Source organism: Protopterus annectens, chromosome 14.part0, assembly GCF_019279795.1.
Source record: "Protopterus annectens isolate FY-2018-M chromosome 14.part0, PAN1.0, whole genome shotgun sequence".
Classification (NCBI taxonomy): Eukaryota; Metazoa; Chordata; order Ceratodontiformes; family Protopteridae; genus Protopterus; species Protopterus annectens.
In genome coordinates this window covers 128,606,080-128,626,981 of record NC_056748.1, presented here as the reverse complement: position 1 = coordinate 128,626,981, position 20,902 = coordinate 128,606,080, and the positions used below count along the sequence as shown (strand labels likewise).

At 33.6% G+C, this 20,902-nt stretch overlaps 1 protein-coding gene across 1 annotated transcript in view; it reads right to left on the bottom strand.

Annotated features, from left to right (window-relative positions):
• The window catches only part of TECTB (tectorin beta), a 260,451-nt gene that overhangs the window by 124,018 nt on the left and 115,531 nt on the right, over positions 1-20,902 (bottom strand). The window contains exon 5 of the mRNA XM_044055840.1: positions 19,401-19,504. Coding sequence (XP_043911775.1) covers positions 19,401-19,504 — 104 coding nt within the window. The remainder of the gene's footprint in view (positions 1-19,400; positions 19,505-20,902) is intronic.

Here is a 20,902-nt window from a genome sequence, read left to right as displayed (position 1 = left end):
AATTGCCGTATAATTTACCAGGACATTCCACGGATCACCGGAAGAAGGACCGGTTCATGACTTATGTTTCCGGTATTGAGAATTCATTAATGACAGTGGAGGTTTCGGGGGATTCTGAACCAAATGGTGGTATTGCTCCGAACACGAAGGGCTTAGTGGAAGCCCTTAATAAAATGGAATTTGATATCATGAAGCTTAAGAAAATGCAGCTTCAATGCCAACATTTTGAGGTATGCTTACATAAAAAGATCATACCACATGGTCTACGCATATTAAAAATGCCGATCACAGGAAATATGTACCCAGAACTTTTATATAAATGGCAGCAATTAAATATAGACTTAAGCATGAATTATATGAAGTTGCTGAATGAATTTTTTCAGCCCGAAGAAGATAAATTAAGAGACTCAGTTTTTGAACAATAACGATTGGTTTCTAGTACGTATCCAAAGGACAATGTTGATTTAGGAATGGACAAATTGTTAGACAATGTAGCAGTCTATGAAAAAAGACTGCTTGAAATAAAAAAGAATAAGATTATTAGAGACATTAATGATTTTAATTCTGGCCAAGTCTTTGTTTGGCCGAGGGTGAACGGTGTTCGCTCTAATGCTTCTGTTACAACTGAAAGTAGATCATATGTTTGCAATAGAGATGCTAATGTTTCTAATAATAACGTTGTATTAACTGACAATGGGTCGAATGTATTGAATAATGTTAATACAGCAGTTAATGCAGTTGATAGTTCTGTTACCCTGGAGACCAATCTTAGATCACACAAAACAGCTCCAGAGGAGGTGCCCATTGATACAAACAAAGATAACATTGGCTCCGGTGGAATTTTACCAGGCCCAGTTGTTAGAAGGAAGGTTATTTTGTCAACACATGACACAACTCAGGTTTTTAATGCTCCTGTCCCTTTCCCCATAGATCATAAACAGCAGGCCACGAGACCTCGGTCTTAGAGCAGGGGGAGACAAAAATGCAAGTGATCAGGGGGAGAACAAGTAGGACCCACACTGAAACGAATGTGGGAGCATGTGGACAATCGCTAATACATAATTTATCCAAAAGGATTTTAAATGAAGATGAAATAAAACTTTTAAATAAAGGGCTTTCCTTTATACCTTCCAGTAGAAGTGAATTAACGGACACAGTGATAGATCTTAAACTATTTGCACGAAATGTTCAACTTAAAATTGACTTTGGAAATATTGACTCTGGAAATTTAAATGTTTTTAAAGTACCTAGTACTTATGTACCTATGTTAAACCCAGGTTTAGATGTTTTTACTAAGTTGGTGGAAGAAGACTTACACAATTATAGTTATCAAACAAATAACAGTAACAGAAGAAGGAACAACTTGTCCTTTACACAAAGATTAGCCTTGAGAAATTTAAGCAGCGATACATCTATAATTGTCAGGCCAGCCGATAAAGGCGGCCCAGTTGTCTTAATGAATAGGGACTGCTATATTTCTAGTATGCTTTCTTTGCTGAATGAAGGGGAATTTTATTCTCCATTAACAATAGAGGAAGTAGAGGTCAAAGTACTCAAAATATATGACATGTTGGATGATTCACTTGCATGTAAATATATTGATGTTAATTTATATAAATTTTTATGGACTAGTAATCCACTGTTACCAATAATCCAAGGACCTCCTAAAGTCCACAAAGACCCTTTGAACCCACCTTTAAGACCCATCGTCTCAGGACGTGGCTGGGTAACTGAACCCTTGTCGCTGTACATTGAGTACTATTTGAGACCCTTAGTAGAACAGAATTCTTTTATTCTAAAAGATAGTAAACAGTTTCTTCTTCAATTATATGATTATATTAAAGGTTTAGAACAAGACACACCCTATATACTGGTTACTTTAGATGTAACAAGTCTTTTCACTGTTATACCTAACATTGAGGGTGTTATGAAAGTAAGAAATTACTTAATTACACATTCAACATTGGCTGATAGTAAAATTGATCTTATTTTGTTGTTTTTAGAAACAGTGTTAGAGAATAATATTTTTGTTTTCCAGGACTCTATATATATCCAAAATGATGGTGTAGCTATGGGCACATCTTGTGCTAATAGCTACACCAACATTTTTATGGCTGCTTGGGAAGAGGATTGTTTATTTAATATGGATGATTTCAAGACCCATGTAGGGTTTTATAAGCGATTTGCAGATGATTTGTTTTTAATATGGAAGGGTGATGAGAACACGTTAATTCATTTTGTATTACAAGTGAATAACTTCACTCCGTATCTCAAATTCACCATGAGTTATTCACGTGAATCTCTGCCTTTCCTGGATGTGAATATAGTGAGACTTGACAATGGCTTATTAAATACAGGAATACACAGGAAAGCATGTTATCATAACACTTTGTTACATCGTGATAGCATGCATCCTCAGTATGTGTTCCGCAATGTAATAAAAGGACAAGCCATGAGGGCATCGAGATTGAATCCATTTTATGATAATTACAGACAGGAATTAGAAGGTTTAGAATCACGTTTATTGGTGAGGGGATACAAGCCGAAGGAAATTGAGAAGGTTTTGGGAGATTTTGACACTGTTAGAAATTCTAATGGATTTCCTTATTTTTCTGATAACAGATTCAATGACAATGAAGGCAGAATTTTTAGTCATACACCAGTAATAAAAGTGCCTATGTTCTATACCATGGATACACCTTTGATGTGCAGTATTATACATAAACATTGGGGTGTTCTACAAGTAGATATGAATATACAACAAGTAGTAGGTGTAGAACCCAGGTTTCTGTTTAAAAATAAAAAGAACATCCAACAGCTATTATGCTATCCGAGTATGTTAAATAAGACCATTAGCCAAGACTCTAGAGGCGGGATGAGATCCTGTGGGAATTGTAATCAATGTATTTATGTTGATAACAGCCACTTTTTTTTCATCCCATTACTAATAAGATCTTTAATATTCATGTAACAGCTGATTGTAATAGCACTAATGTGGTGTACTTAGCAAGGTGCGTATCCTGCACAGCGTTCTACATAGGGAAAACTAATAGAACGCTAAAAGAAAGAATCAGGGAACATGTATATCATGCACGAATAGGTACACCCAGTAATGCTCTAGCAAGGCATATCAGTGAAACAAATAGTACACATGAATTTAGGTTCTCTGTTCTACAATTGATAGAGCCAGGGATAGGAGGAGGAAATTTTAGAAATTACACAGAAAGCTGTGAAACCAGGTGGATTATCCGCTTTAGAGCAGATAAATTCCCTGGACTCAATGACAAAGTTCCCTTAAAACCCATTTTAAGTAATAGGAGATTGAAAATTAGAAGTAAATGAAAATTATAAACAAATGAAATTTTGCTATATGTTCTTAGATGTGATGTTCACTTTTTAACATTGTCCCCTTTCTAACAACTGTTTTTTCAATAATTTTTTAATAATTTTTTAATAAATTTTTTAACAATTGTATTTTGTGCAATGTATTTTGGTTACTTTAAGTATATTATCAGCATGTTTTATGTAATTATTTAATTGAATACTTATTGATCGAATTTAATAGGCTGTGGTATAAATTTAAATGTATGTTTGAGTTAGTTTACGGTCTGAGGAAGCCCTTGTGGTGAAAGCGCCTACCGATGTCAAGTTGAATAAAAGTTTTGTTCTTTTTCACTGAGACTCAGTTTTTGTCTTTATGCTTATCTTTATGGATTTTGGACTTTTTGCTTAGCTGCCTTGGTCTGCTACCGTGAATGAACATTATTTTTAAGTTTTTGAAGGAAGAGTTATTTATTATTCTGCATAGATCCTTGAAGTATGTCAGAACATTCTGTAATAATAACCAGTCATGAAAAGTTAGCTTATAAATTGATGACAATTTTTTTGCATCTAAGACTTGTTGATTTTCTATGCAATGCAGCCAGCATAATACATTTTTATGTTCCCAAGAAGTAAAAGTATCTCTATGCATCCTATCTGGGAAGTTCTTAGTAATACTGAAAGGTACTAAAGTTATGAAGCAAGTCTTTAAGTCTATATTCATATTAACAAATGTTCTAAAATTATCAAAGAGGTGGTTAACTATGTTTAATTTAGTAGGTTTCTCTATATTATATTGTCGATTTAAACTCAATGAATACTATAATTTATTATATTTGTCTATAACTAAGGTATTTTTTGACAAATTGTTTTTTGTTATTATAGCTGAGTGTAATTGTTTCCAGTTGGATGTATATTTAGGATTTATCCAGTCTATCACAGTTTTAAGTAAGGTAGCTTTTATATAAGATTCAATATCTGGGGAGTTTAGTCCTACTTGATCCCATTGTCTTATGTGATGTTATAATACAATTCTATTTCTTTTTGGGCACCAAAGAAATAATATAGAAATTATTTCCTTAAGATAACATTTCTCAGGCATTAGCAAGATAGCTTGCACTACATACAAAATTTTAGGAAGCAATACCATTTATATCAGTTGTAATCTATCTTCAAAATGTATAAATATATTATTCCACTTTTTACCAGGGAATTAATTATACCTATAATCTTTCTATAATTAACCTTTAATGTCTCATTTATGTTTCCACATAAAACAATCCTTAAATAATTTAAGGTGGTGACTTCTTTGCCTATAATGTGATTTCCATCTACTTGTATTCCCATTTTTAATTCAGTAACAAGTATTTTGATTTTGATTTATTAAAATGAAGTCCTGAGATCTTAAAAATTTCTCTGTTAATAAATCTATTTTATCTAAAACTTCCTTTGAATTAGGCAAGGTAAGGAGAATGTCATCAGCACCCACGGTGGTGGTGCTGCAGTAGCATTGTCACCTCACAGTAAGACGCTCTCCGGTTCGATTCTCAGCTAGAGCATCTTCTGCATGGAGACATGCGTGACTGGGCATACCTTCGTTGAAGGTTGTGCATCAGGCCTGGCAAGCCGGTACATAAAAATCAACTGCCAATCATTAGCGGACCAGAGTTCCACTGTGGCGACCCCTAACCGGGAAAACCGAAAGACACAAACAAACAAGGAGAATGTCATCAGCAAAGAGTATAATCTTATTACTATATTGACCATATATATATATACATATATATATATATATATATATATATATATATATATATATATATATATATATATGCCTGTTATCTTTGGGTTGCTTCTTATTGATATAACAAGTATTTCTATGGTTAGTGCAAATAAAATAGGTGACATAGGACAGCCTTGTTTAGTGCCTCTAGTAATCTGGATTGCTTCTGAGGTAAAGGGTCCCAATTTAATGTAAGCTAAGTTTTTTTCGTAGACCTTTTTTATAAGTGCGATAAAAGAGGGGGAAATCAAATACTTCTAGTATTTTGATTAAGTAATCCCAATTTAAAAAATCAAAAGCCTTTTCTATGTCCAATCCAATTATCAAAGCTTCCTGTTTTTTTTATTTAGGTAAACAATTAATGTCAATATCCTTTTTCTGTTATCATGCGTGTGTCTTATTATATATGAAACCAGTTTGATCACCATCATATCAATTACTTTAGATACTTGAACTTTTATTCTGTTTACTATAATTGACATAAATAATTTTAATCAGTATTCAGTAATGATATTGGTCTATAAGAACTACAATAGCTAGACTCCTTGTTATCTTGAGTTATTAAAGAGTATCTGCATGAGGGGAGATTTATTCCATGTGTTTGTATTTCAAGTAATGTTTTATGTAACAATTAAGTTATGCTTGTGGGAAAAATTTATATAGTTATACTGCTAATCCATCTATCCCTGGGTCCTTACCAGTTTGAGTTTCTTTAATCCCATCTGTGATTTCCTTGTATGTAATAGGTTTTTCCAATTCTGTTTTTAATTCTTTAGGTATTTTCTTGATGTTAGGAATAATAGTTTCTAGATTTAAATGTTCATTTGTAGTGCTTTCACTTTTATAATGCTTTGTATAATGAATTTTAAATGCATCTAAAATATCACCTATTTCCGAAACTTTCTTACCTTTCTGTTCATGTAAGATGTTAATAATAGAATTAGCTTTAATTTGCATTTTGATTTTACAGGCTAGATTATGTAGATGCTTTGGTGAAGTTGCATAAGAGTTTATTTTTAAATTTTCCATGGCTGAGTTAGTTTTATGGGTTTGTATTTCATTATATCTTTTATTTAAATCGTATATTTTCTTTTTGTTTTCAAATAAATTAAAATCCTTTTTAGATGTATATAATAAAAGTTGATTTTGTAGTTCTTGTAATTCTGATTCCAATTCTTTAACTTTGTTTTTGAGCAAAGGGTTTTATCATATATATAAGCTTTTAGTGAATCTCATACCAAAACTATGCTTACTTCTGCTTTGTAATTAATATCTAAAAAAGTTGAAGTCCATTTTTTAATCATTGTTTAAATTCTCTAATTTTAGTAATATATGATGGAATTCTAGAAGTGAGTGTTAATGGTCTAAAGTCTATTTGAATCTTCAAGTTAAGATAGTTATGGTCTGAGAAAGAGCATGGGATTATTGAAAAGGATGCAATTTTAGAATAAAGATCATGAGAAACATATATTTTATCTATTCTGGTTTTGGTTCCAAATCTCTAACATTTATGAGAAAATAGGAATGAGTTGTTTCCTTTAGTATTATAAGTGTGGCCTAATTTTAATGTCTCAATCCATCTTTTTAGAAGTTTTGCAGTTGATGATAAGGATGGGGGTTTGTTATTTGTGGTTTCTGAAGTATAAGTGATACAATTAAAGTATCCAGCTATTATTAAGTTACCTTTAAAATATACTCGTTATTAGATCTAAATGTTTCTTGATTGTTCCCACCCCAATACCAGGAAACCAGTATAAATTTACTAATGTCCATAATCTATTATTAAATTTCAATATAATAGCTAAAAGACATTCATTATCTACATGTTTGTGCAGAATTTTTCCATAAGATTGCTACCCCTGTAGTCTTTGATTTATATGAGGATGAAGTTAGATTTATATATTCACTTGGGTTCCATGTGACTATATCATTCTTTTTATAATGCATTTCCTGTAAGAATATTATATGGGCTCTATTTAACTTTAGATATTTTAATAAATTAGATCTCTTGTTTGGATTATTTAAGCCATTAGTATTTAAAGATAACAATGTAAAGTCAATGTCAAATTATTTTTAGGCAAATAATTGTTATAATGTTATTTTTAATATATATATATATATATATATATATATATTATATATATATATATATATATATATATATATATATATATATATATATATATATATATATATATATATATATATATATATATATATATATATATATATATATATATGATAACACCTCTAATGTTAGTTTTATAGTAACTTGCATACATTCAACTATCTTAGTCAACAATATTCTCTTCCAAAAAGACAGTAAAAAAACTTATGTCAGGCTTAATAAAACTAAATCTGAATTTAGGTACTAAGGTAATTGGTATAGTTATAGTAGTGTATTTTTTGATTCGCATCCAACATGGAATGAAAAGCATTCCTGGTCCAACAGAAAGGAATAAATCTGTTGCACCAATCTCCCTAGCTTTCTTTCCCATTTTATATGAGCTCCATAATTAAATTGTAATTTTAAAAACTATTGTGAAAATAATGTAACTTATGACGTTTTATTGTTAGACTTTACCAGAATTTAATTTCCAACAATCAGCTTATAATCTAAGTGAATTTCTTATTTGGAAACTATTAAAATGAGAAAAATATCATCTGTCATAACCAACTGCAATAGCATACTATGTGTTTCTGAAACAATTTAATTATTATTCTATATCAACATACCTTCTGCCGACTCCCAATTCTTTCAATATAAAGTAGAAGTAGTAACTTCATTGCTTATGAGCTGGTACAAACATATTTGTGTATTATACTGTATTAATAGTGGTCCAAATTACATATGCTACAATATAAAATGGGTTGTTTCCTTATTATTGCCATTATCTATATCTGGGACACTTAAAACAGTTTAATAATTTCCTTTTCTCTTCTCCTTCTTCGCTTCTTCCTCTATTCTCATCCTCTCATCAGTCCTTGTGTTAGGGTAACAGAGCTTGGGATTCTGTGCAAGTATAGTACGCAAATGAGTATTGGTATATTATGAGCATAGAGTGAATGGCTATGTTTGTACTATTCATATGTAACCCATTATTTAAGGTTATTATGTGAATATTCCTTTATATACACATTATGGCATAACATTTCACATCAGTCCTTCTCTATTTTCAGCAATATCACAGATATGTGTTTGAGAAGTAATTGCATAAAGACTTCCAATAGGTAACATATTACTATTAAAAAGTTCTAATCATATATTGACATTCAAAAAATATTCAGTAGTGTGTATCTATTAGTGTTTTTAATGTTTAAGTCTTATTTGTGTTATTACTATGGGGCATTTAATCAATGCACACAACAAAAACGCATACAACTAATATAACATTAGAAACTGTCATGTCTATAATTTAAATAATTATTAAGAGAATCATATGTAATTATAACATTCAAAGCTATATATCAAATGTAGAATATATTTTGCAGAAAAACATTAAATTATTTACTTTATAATGTCTGCAGTATTGATTAATAAATTATTGTTTCAAGCATTTGTAGCAAATATTTCTGATTAGTAAGTTATAAAATGATTTGGTAGGAAGTCTAAATAATATTGCAATCATTTTGTTAGTTTTCGTCCTCATTCCCAATAGAAATTCAACAGCCAATCATTGGCTTTGTTGCTAGTAACGTTAGCAACATTAAACAAGTATTATAGTTCTGCAATTAGACAGTTAAATAAACTAAAGCAGCTCATGACCTTTTTTAGCTTTGAAAAGCTTCATCTCTAGTTGCTCATGAGAAAGCTGCCTTCCCGCTTTCCACTTTCAATAACAAATTCCCTAGCCTTCTCAACTACAGTCCTCCTCGTTTCAGGATACCAGTTAAGCAATTCTATGCATATATCAAGAAATCAATCTTCATCTGATTAATCCAATTCAAATATATTTCCCAATTAATCAGTCAAACACAAACCACACAAATATCCCAGCACTATTAAGAAGCATTTAGCTGTCACCATTAGATATCCGCTTCTCATGCCATTGATTCAATGCACTTTTCAGACTTCATTTTCCATCCCATAAACAATTATCTGTTAATCCAGCACAGAACATCTGATATGAAAAATCTGAAAATTAAGCCATCTAAACTTCACAAACCAAGCTGACGCCCATCATATACCCCAGCCACTGTAAACATTATGCCTCAATTCTCGTCCACAGAGACAAGCATTCAAAAAAACCCTGTATGCGATCCAAACAGCCAATGGCAACATCCGAGTCAAGAGTTAACAAGTGCTTTAATTCATTTACAGTCATAGTGTGCTGTGACAAATCAACTGCATAATCAACAATCTCATATTTCAATATATATATTTTGAGAAACGTACTATTTATATTAGTAGTCTTCACTTTTTGCACTGCCACTATTGTGAACGTCCTTTATGAATATAGCTGCATCCAGTTTATATATGTGGCTTTAATAATAACAGGAAGCATTATCCTTCTTTCCTCCATTACCTTTTTTCCTCCCTCCTCCTCTTACCTCAATTTCTCATTCATCTCCTTCAATATTTAAAAAAGGGTCAGTTGTACCTTGCAAAGGAATCGTGGCACACAATCTGGCAATATAAATTAAGGGAAACAGTACTTCACTGATCCACATCATGCCATCAGTGTCTTAAAGGCTTGCATTTCAAACAGGAACCAGCTTCATGCCACACCATTTGCAATCACTCAATGCAGCTGTGAGTATCGGACGAAACCGGACAATAATGACAACACACAGGAGAGCAAAGCCATTCAGCCCTTTGCTTTGGTAAATCAATACAAATATGCAACAATTATTCTTCTTGACACTAAAACGACATTTTACCTGTTGATCCCTCCCCCCAGTTTAAGTAATTTTAGAGCTAATTATGATGCTATTTGTTAACAGAAACATTTATATGCTACTCATTTTATAAAAACTTAGATTATCAGGTATATAAAATGAGACTTAACTGTTGGGTATTTGTTTACCCTTTTATAATATTTAAATTAATGAAAATGACTATTTAGTTTGAAATTACATTAATGATATAAAAGGAGGTAGAAGAGATAGGAAAGGAAAGAACTATAAAATAATTGTAACTGTTATCACTAATAAAGAATTTGAATATAACAAATGAGACATACCTTTTTTATTGCATATATGTATTAACATATATAAACAAGAATATAATTTACATTTAAAGTTATAGATCAAATCTGTACATCAGTTGTTAATTATGTTGCAGTTGATGCTTGGAGAGATTTTGCTGGAACAGCTATTTTTGATTCAGTTTTTGTTTTTTCTCTTTCACATCAGTCCAGGCATTCTTATCAGTAGATCTGTTCAAGGAAGGAGTTTCCAAAGCCATATCTTCAGGAAAAGAAATTATATTGTTGCTTTTTATAAATAAGGAGGCTCTTTCCAAGTTGTTAAAGGTTCCATTTCATTTAAATGCTGAATTTTTATTCTTACAGGAAAGGCCAGCAGAGATTTAATGTTATTTTGTTTTAGTAATTTAATTAGTGGCCATGTTTTTTTCTTTGCTCCAGTAGATTTGCAGAATAGTTATTATCAAACCTTATTAAGTTTTGATTGTGTTTTAAAGGACTTTTCCTCCATTTTGTTTTAAGTACTAGTTCTTTGTCCATAAAAGATAAAAACTTTATTCTAATTGACCTTGGTAATGTAGAAGACGCAGCTGAAGGTGATGAAGTTGGGTTTTCCAAGGCACTGTGAGCCCTTTCAATGCCAAATGTCTAATATTTCTGGAATCCATGTATTTAAAAAAGAGATAATGTCTCCTCCCTCAGCCTTCTCTGGTAAGCCAAAGATTCGGATATGTGTCCTTCTCTCCCTGTTTTCTAGGTAATCTACTTTATTGAGAAGTCACGTGTTTTGTTTGAGGAGAATATCTTTCTGGATTTCTTCTTCCTTGAGTCTTCCCTCAATATCACTTAAAGAGGTTTCTATGTTTGTTATTTTATTTTGATGTTGTTGAAGCATTTATTTAAATACCTCTGCTTGTTTTTGGCAGTTCTCCTTCAGATTCTGTAGATTTTCTTTAAAGTCATCCATTTTCAATGACAGTTCTTGCAGTGTAATAGCCACAAGTTGTTCATAGGTCCATAGATTAGTACTAAGCTAACTGCCCTTGTGAGCCATTTTAAGCCTAGCCAATTATCCCTTGTGAGACTCAAACCCTGCACCTTACGTTTTTAAGGCAAACACCTTAACCATTAGGCCACCCTCCCAACCCAAGTTGTAGTTCCTTTTTTAATACTGAGTCAGAGTGAGTGTTCTTCAAAGTGCTCATTACTATCAGTTATAATAGTTTCCAATATACTTTGACAGGAAAAATCTTACAAAGATCCACCAAAAAGTTTGTAAATTTATATTTCAAACTTTCATCTATCTATTCTGGATGTTTTTTTTTTTTTTGAAAAAAAAATATAGTAATTCCTGTATTCTATACTAGTTTATGGGGCCGTAAAACTCTGCTGTCTTCATTTAGCCATTAAGGCTCTACCACCACTTTCATTTTTTGTGAAGTACTGCAACTGTGGAGCTTTTTTCTGGGCCTCCACTGACAATGGGCTAGACAAGGCCCAGTTGGACACTTCTGGTATGCAAATGGAAATAAATAAAAATAAATATATTAATGCACTTAAATATACTAAGTATTTTAAGTCAAATATTGAAGAATATTTAATACAATAGTGCACACATTCTTTCTTGTGTTAAAGTGAATTCCAGGCATTTGTTTTGATATAAGAGATCATTCTTCATTCTATTGAAATACTACTCCATATGTAATGTTTGTTTAATAATTTGTTCTTCTCTAAAATATTTGGTTGGAGCTGAAATACTTTTACTTTATTAAGAATTTGACTATTTCATGTAATGTTTATTATACACACAAATACCATATGAACTAATATAGGTTTATAATACATTTTTATGCTTTTAACAGAAAAAGTAATGTGGAGAAGAACAGAGACCGAGGAAGGGGAATGAATTTTATGTACTATATAATAGGGCAATGCATTTTTTTCTAATTCACATAATTGCATTTTTAGTTATTGTGATTTTTTTTTCATTGCTGATAACATAAATAGTCAACTAATCATAATTTTTATACTGCTAAATATATGTTTATAGGTTCAAATATTCCTAGTTATTGATAATTTGATAATGCATATATTTTGATTTCATGTTTCTGTATAACTTTATCTCTTACCTAATTTAGACATTCTTTCATTCTTCTCCTATTCAGTTATGTTTTGTTTAATATTATGTTACAGCAATGCTCTTTCCATAGGAATGAAATCTGACTGAATAATTAGTAAACACAGGGGTGCACAGTGGTTAGCATTGTCACCTCACAGCCAAGAAGTTCCCGGTTTGATTCTCAGCTGGGGTGCCTTCTGTGCAGAGTCTGCATGTCCTCCCTGTCCTTGTGTGGGTTTCCTCTGCATGCTCTGGTTTCCTCCCACATTCCAAAGACATGCAACAGGTTCATTGGATACTCTAAATTGGCCCTAGGTGTTAGTGTTTGTGTATGTGTGTGGTACAGATGAACTACTAAGGCATGTCCAGCCACCTGGGGGTGTAAACCTTGGCTCCAAATGATTGTCACTGTTGAAGTGGCACCCTGACCCTATGTGTAAAAATGGAAAAATGGGTTGAGGATGAATGGATAAAAGGAAGGAATAAGTAATAATAATATATATATATATATATATATATATATATATATATATATATATATATATATATATATATATATATTATACGTATTATGCTAGCATGCATTTCTTAAGAATGAGAGAAAATTATTTATTCAGTACTTAAGTAATGACCTTTTTAGTAAATAATTGACAAAGCTTCCTCTTTTTCTTTTTTTCGTGCTTGTTATTACTATTAAGCTATGTTCTGAAGTTATTATTTATTAGTAGATTTAGATGCTTTCTTTATTTGTAGTCAAGATCATCTGAATCTTTGCAATCTATTTTAAGTATTTGTTGACACATAAAGAAAAAACTGAATGAAAACTCCAGCCAAGCTAGAACTTCCAGTGAGTGACCTCCCAAACCTCCTGTAACAGAGGCACATGGGATATATGCAAATGACCCTTATGAACATCAGGTGGTTCAGCTATATGGCAATTCTGATTGCCCATGACTTTTACAGTTGAAGTTGTTTTAATGGACAATTTCAGGCCAATAAAGCCAAACCCCACTAGCTATGGATATGCATATTTCAGGCTTGTTATGACCTCATCAGCATAGCATAAGCAGAGTGTTTGACTAAGCATAAGAAACACAGAGTTGTTATACCCAGCTGATGTCCATTATCATTAGGGTGACTGCAAAATATCCCAACTAACAAATTAAAACAAAGAGTTAGAAGGTCACACTGAAAAACCAATCAGGAGAAAACTAAATGAAAACTCCAGCCAAGCTAGATCTTCCAATGAGTGACCTCCCAAACCTCCTGTAACAGAGGCACATGGAAATGACTTATGTGCCTCTGTTACAGGAGGTTTGGGAGGTCACTCATTGGAAGTTCTAGCATGGCTGGAGTTTGCATTTAGTTTTTTATGATTGGTTTTTCAGTGTGACCTTCTAACTCCTTGTTTTGACACATAAAGAAAGAAATGGTATTAGTCTTAATGTCTTTTATCATGCATGGCCAAATATTGGTAACTGTGGGTGGCATAAAATATTTACCTATATTGTCTTATACATTTAGCTTTAAAGGCATATAAAACATATCAGAATATTAGTTTGTTGACTCATGACTAGTTAATTCTAAACACTTATAGTTTTGTTATAACATTTCATTTATGGATCCATGAACTGATTTAACAACATTAAGATATTATTACTTTAAATACTTTTTCCTGCTAAGCAGATAATACATTGTAATCATAAATAATAATGTATTATAATCATAAATATTAATGCAGTTGAACTGATATCAGTAAGTATTCTTGTAAATTAATTCAGCAACAGAAACAAATAGTTCAAGGTTGATCAAAACTAAGTCACTTTATTATTATTAGGTAATTTTATATATATGCATCCTAAGTATAAGGAATGGAATTTTATCTTATTTCCTATAACGTATACACAAGGTATTCTATTATCATCCACCTCTGAAAGAACTCTTCTAGTCACAGAGAATAATTTAAAGTATTGGTATCAGATGCTGTCTGACAATAAAGTAAAACATTTAGACTTCTTAAAGCAAGAATTTGATTTGAGAGAAACATGTTGGTTAGAGATTCAAACTTTTAGACAACATCTTGCTAACAAACTTGATTTAATGTCTTTAACAGTTAAAGAATCTGTTCCAATACTGATTGACTACTTGATATTAAATTTACAACATAGGGTTTCTGATAAAGGTAGGCTCTCACACATACATAAAATTATTAGAGATGAAACCTATTATAGTTCAGATAATCACTGGAATTATTTCAATTCCATTAATGGTGAATTACCAAAACAACAAGATAAACAATATATATTGGAATCTGCTTATAAAACTACTTCTTCTATTAATTGGAGACTTTTTACCTAGAAATTTTTACATAGATCTTTCTATACACCCTTAATGATGAATAAAATAAACAAAAAAGACAACATATGTAAGTGATGTACTGTAGAAATAAATGCTGATTGGGCACTTATGTTTTACAATTGTATAAAACTGAATGAATATTGGATGTTAATTAATGATTTTTTGCAGGCTCTTTTCACAGATAATTTCATAATCTCTAAATCACTTTTGGGGCTGAAAAGCATGATATGAGGTATAACCTGGTAGTGCTGGGGTGCTCTCTGGAGCCTTGAACCAGGTTTCTGTCACTGCACAGATATCGATGTTCTCCATACTGAGGAGAGCTTCGAGTGCATGCATCTTGAGGTTAAGAATTCTGGCGTTTAGCAGCATTACCCTTAGTTTCTTGTTCCTTGTGCTGTCTATGGAGGTGGGTTTGACTTTTGAGCCTTGCCTAAAAAAGGCCCTACGGGGGTGGCAAAAGCCTTTGCCAATATCCGAAAGCCCAGGGGTGACAGGTGCAAGCCGTCCCTAGTGAAGCAACGTGGCTTGTCGAGCATCTCATCCCAGGCTGACAGACACTGGATCCCCTTTGAATGACACCAAAATTTTAGCCAATTGTTAAAATCGATCATTTTGTCTTTATACTGTGGCATCATTCTAGGTGAGGGTAAGATGCTGCTAAAGGTCAGGGTCATACCGGCCTGGGCTACATGATCAGAGAGCTCCTCTATGTCTCTTTTCATGTAGTCGAGGGAGGTACGTCTCAGGTCATTCACGCCAGCATGTACAATGACTGAGTCATATTTGTATTTGCTTTGGAGTGACCTGAGTGCTTGCGTTAGCTGGCGGATCCTAGCGCCTGACAGGCAGCTCACTGTGACCTTCTCTTTACTCAGCCTGGTGAGTGGGATATCAGTGTGTCTGACAATAGAGTCACCTATTACAAGAGTATCAGGTGTGTTATTCAGCCTTAAGGGCTGTGACTGCTTGGCACACTGACTTTGTGTGCTATGTGTTGTACGTGTTTTGTTTTGGGTTAGCGTTTGCTTGGATGTCTGCTTTGGAGGTCTCTGTTGCTTAGGTAGATTTTTATTTAGAGCCTCCGAGTATGTTATTGTGTTTTTATGTGTTTGGTTCGCTGTTGTGGTGGGACTATGTGATACTGGAATTGTGTTGTGTGGGTTACCTTCTCCTCCTGACTGGTTACACCAGTTTTGAGATGAGAGTTCAGCCTCCAGTTTGGCTATATGGTTGCATCTGTCACATATATTTGAACCTGTTTGGAGGAGGAGAGGGTTGTCCGTGTACATGAGACAATTGTAACATTGCCTCAAAATTCCCAGATTCACCAGCTGGACTGGAGAGGAAACCAATGACTGACCTTTGGACATGCTAGATTAATATAGGGAACTGAATTAAAATGGACCAATAGGGGACAAGGTAATTGTAGAGAGTATAAGAGTAAGTAGTGCTTATGGTTTATTAGTGCTAACTTGTATGATTACTTATTTGGACCAGTGAGGGGCCTTAGAATGAGAATATGGTGTTTAATTTGAGAGACAGAGCAGTTCTAAGGGAAAAAGTGAAGAGCAGACTTTGTGGAGCCAGGAATAGTTTAAACCCAATTAGGCGGCACTGCCTGATGTTGCGCTATGCTCAAAAACGCGCAAAACCATGAAAAAGAGGGTTTTAAGAGAGGGAGATCAAGGAGTTTGGAATTGACCTAAAATGGCCAATAAAACTACAGTTTCAAGGCAGTAACCACTCCCACAGGGGCAGGCAGGCTGCTCAATGTTTATCACTGCCACTGATGAACACAGAGACTTCCCTTTAGCCCAAGCAAACAATGGCCTCCAAGAAACTTACAAACAGTTCAGAACAGCAAATCTGTAACTGAACTTTTTTAAATCTCAGAAAAGTAGGAAAACAGCAAGATTTTTTTGTTTTTTTTGTTTTTTTTTTTTTAAGGAAAGCAGAGGTTCACAAGTATCAACAAGTTAGAACAGTGCAGTAAATTACCCTACACTTGAGTGCTAGGCCAGAGACAGATAAAATGCAAGTTTTAAGAAAAAAACTATTTTAAAAATAAGTGCACGCAGGAAATTCAGTAATCAGCTCTAGGTTGTGTTCTAAATACAGTTACCAACACAGAAATCAAGTTTAACAAGCCAGAAAATGCTCAAAAGTAGGCGGCAATGCAGAAAAACTTAACAAATAATCTGAAGCAAAATACTTAAAATCTCAAAAGTGGCTCCTTTCTTCTCTCAGAGTTTTCTCCTCTTGGTGGGTGCTTCACCAACAGCCAACAAGTCCGAAAAGATGCCAAAACCATGAGGCAATCGGGTTTTAAGAGAGGGAGATCAAGGAGTTTGGAATTGACCCAAAATGGCCAATAAAACTACAGTTTCAAGGCAGTAACCACTCCCACAGGGGCAGGCAGGCTGCTGAATGTTTATCACTGCCACTGATGAACACAGAGACTTCCCTTTAGCCCAAGCAAACAACGGCCTCCAAGAAACTTACAAACAGTTCAGAACAGCAAATCTGTAACTGAACTTTTTTAAATCTCAGAAAAGTGGGAAAAAAGCAAGATTTTTTTGTTTTTTGTTTTTTAAGGAAAGATATATAGATATGCACGTTTATAAAATTGTATCTCATTTTGTAATGCTTTAATTAGTATACAGTAGTCAGCCTCAAAATTGACAGGGGAAATTCATTTGTTTATGACAAAGGAGATGTAACCTACATATATGGATATCTTTAAAATATTGGAACTTTAGCATCCTAACAAAGTCATAAGTTGAAGGCTGGGCGGGTTCTACTATACATCCCCACATGTCAGAATGTCAAGGAACAAAGAAGTTGAAAAGTAAAGCCAGAAAGCAAAAAGGATGGAAAACTGAACTGCATTTTTTCAAAGGGCGAGCATCCTGCACTCCACAACTGTGAGGGACAAACTCCCCTCCCCCCACACCAAACATGTTTCTTTGTGTTTTCTGCTTCAGATAACTGGCTGCTCATATAATTTTACTTCCGCCACCTGTAGATAAACCAGTCTGGAGTCCTGTAAAATATTTTATATTCTGAAAGCTACCGCCTTTATGTCTTGAGTTTTTATTCACAGTTACAAAAAAAAGTTGTTATAGGTTTGACAAGGCACTGCAAAAATATGGAGTCAGAGTCATATGTATTGCACTGGTAAGAGAAATAAAAGTAATTAGCATGTATGTACTCATGGTATTTATATTGCTGTGGTTCAGTGGAATTTATGATTTTTGTAAGGATGCAGCCTAGTATCATGTTTCCTTTATTTATAATAATGATCTGGGGATTTAAAAGAGAAAAAAAACTGTTCCATAAGTCAACAAAGGAAATACCAACAGGCTTTAAGTTTTTGTGGTAAGTGCAAAGATGTTCTTTGAAAAACTGAAGGGCAGGCCTGAATATTTTGTGGAAAGTATTTGAATGTGTGTCATGCAATATTTCATTTTTTTATTAGACTGGTAAAGTCTGTTAATCAGTTATAAACCTGAATATGGTCTAAAACACAGTTTTTTAAAATGATGCTTTCTCTAAAAAGGACTAGACTAATTATGTCTATGTCGATGAGTATTCAATCACTTCTACATTTGATCTGTCCTTCTTTGTGGTCTTATAGCAGATTCTTCCAGTACTGTATGCATTAACAGAACTCTTCTCAGCCCTTCTCTGCTATAAAATATGTGACAATGAAATTCCGTGAGAAAGTACCCAAAATAAGCTCCTACGTGAAAACATGTGAATTGAAAAAGAGCTGTAAAAATGATAAAAGGCTCCATTTTATTTGAAGCATTCAAAGAGCTTACTGAACAGCATCCATGGTGTGTTTCATGTTGTGCTCTGACTTACCAGTCTTTTGGGAGTTTAAATAAAAAATATATTCAGTATTATGAACTGGCCATTGTGCTGCTTAGTTCTTCTTCTATTCAGCATAACTAGTATTTGACATCCAAATACTTTTCATTTTAATAAAATGTAATACCTGCAGACTGACAGCTGGTATCTTACCAATGAGTGTCAGCAAGTAGACACTTCTGATGCAAATATGGAAATTACACATTTTCCATTTTTCTTTTAATTTTAGCAGATTAGTTTTAGTTTTGTTGAAGTCAAATGGACTTTATCTAGTTGTGTGATGTTATCTTTACTATTCATGTGGTCTTCAAGGTAGTACCTTCCTAGAATCAAAGCTCTTTCTGCACCCTATAAAATCAGGCACTGTCTACAACACTACTTTATCATTAGTCGGCTTACAGATATGGAGAAATGGATGCAGGTTCGTTCTTACAAATCCAGTATTATCATTCCCCTTAATCAGCACACCCTCATGCATGTCTTTTTACATGACCTAGCAAATCCCATAGGCTGCAAAAGAGCACATTGATGTTTCCATGTGTTCTGAATCCCTTAGAGGTTGGGGACTATTTCCCCAGGGATAAATGCATCATTAAGAATCAGAATGAGCCTTACTTCAGCATAGTAAGAGGACAGATCAGAGCAATCACATGCCTGCAGCTCTAGCAGTAACAGATGCATTTCCTAACTAGTCATGCCTGTTTTATTAATGTTACCCACATTTGTAGCTCCATTTCTGTAAACCAGTTAACTGAATGCATAAGTATCACATATCAGTTCTTTCTGCTAGCCATACCTGCCACTTAAGCCCTTTGATTCCACTCCAACATAGACTTCAGACCCGATATCGGAAATCTCAATTGTAAATGGCGCAGCCTTCTTATCCACAAACTTTGAGTTCTAGGCAGAAAAATAAACAGTCATTTTTGGTGTCAGTACTTCCAGTACTGTATGCATTAACTTAGAGTGACCGAGAATGGATGAAATATCAGAGCAGATATCAGTACTTCAGTGCAGAAGAACAAAATAACCAACAGGTCCAGATGTTGTTTTCAGTTCTAATAGTGGTGAAGGACATTTCCCTTCTGCAGGTATGTTAACAGTCCACTTGTAAAGTTCAAGAATTTTAGGAAAATGATTTAGGCTGTTTGAATTATGTAATGTAAATAGGTTCTGTATCTCGGAGCCTTCTGACATTAAACTTCTGAATGCTTTATACATTTTTAAAACTACAGGCAATTCAATTTACCTTGAGGTTGCCACCTTTGCATCCTCCCATTTCCTGATAAAAATGCCATGCCCATGCATAATGAAAACACACCCCTTGCCTTTGGCTAGCTACATCCTTTTTAGCAAGCCACAGTTTTTTAAATGCCATATACAGTGATTGAATGTACAGCCTTAGAGGATATGAGTCCCTGGGCAAAATTCTCCATCGCAATCCCCACCCATGCCTTCTACTAGCACCTTGGCACACAATACAGTTCTCCTGTTTCCTTCCATTCTTGTATCCTAATACTATCCAGAGCACTTTTCTTGGTTATTCACTTTTTGTCTTACTTATCAGATTTCTTTCTTACATCCTTGCAATACATCCTAACTGGCCAAGACTGACATGTAATAAATGCAGAGGAAAGAATTTAATTATTGTGGGTTCTAGGGGACACTAAGCCTCCAGACACTATGGGGTTCTAAATGCTGTGAGGTGCGTATAGTTTTTTTTTTTTTTCTATAAAGTTTGGTCCAATGATGGCCTGAACAAAAATAAATAAATATTTTATTATATTTAGCATTTGTTTACTGGGGAAGTCTGACTTGGTCAGGAACGCATTTTCAGTGGAGGCCTGGACAGAAAAGCTCCAAATGATACATGAAAGTTAAGACATTGTACATGAATAAGACCACAGCAAGTATTAAAGTATGCATTAAATAAGTAATGAATACTAAATAAGTACGGAGAGGTAGATACAATAATAAAACATACTAGATTGGCAACACTAAATATAACTAATAGTGTAGATCACAACTTATTGTTTGTCAGGTAGGATTAAGGTAAAGAGCAAGCATATGCTTAGAAGAATTGTGGAGTAGGATGGTGTTGAAATACATAAAGTTTCTTAGTTTGTTATAGTAATGGTTAGTGGATGAAATTCATGGTCTAGGGATCTCCAGGTATAGAAAGGAAAGGTCTTAGAGAGTGAATGGGGTTTACCTGTTAGGGAAAGAGCAGGGGCAGGTCTGATTACAAAGAAAATGTTTTTTTAGGGTGCATTTGAAGTTGTTAAAGCATTCAGCAGT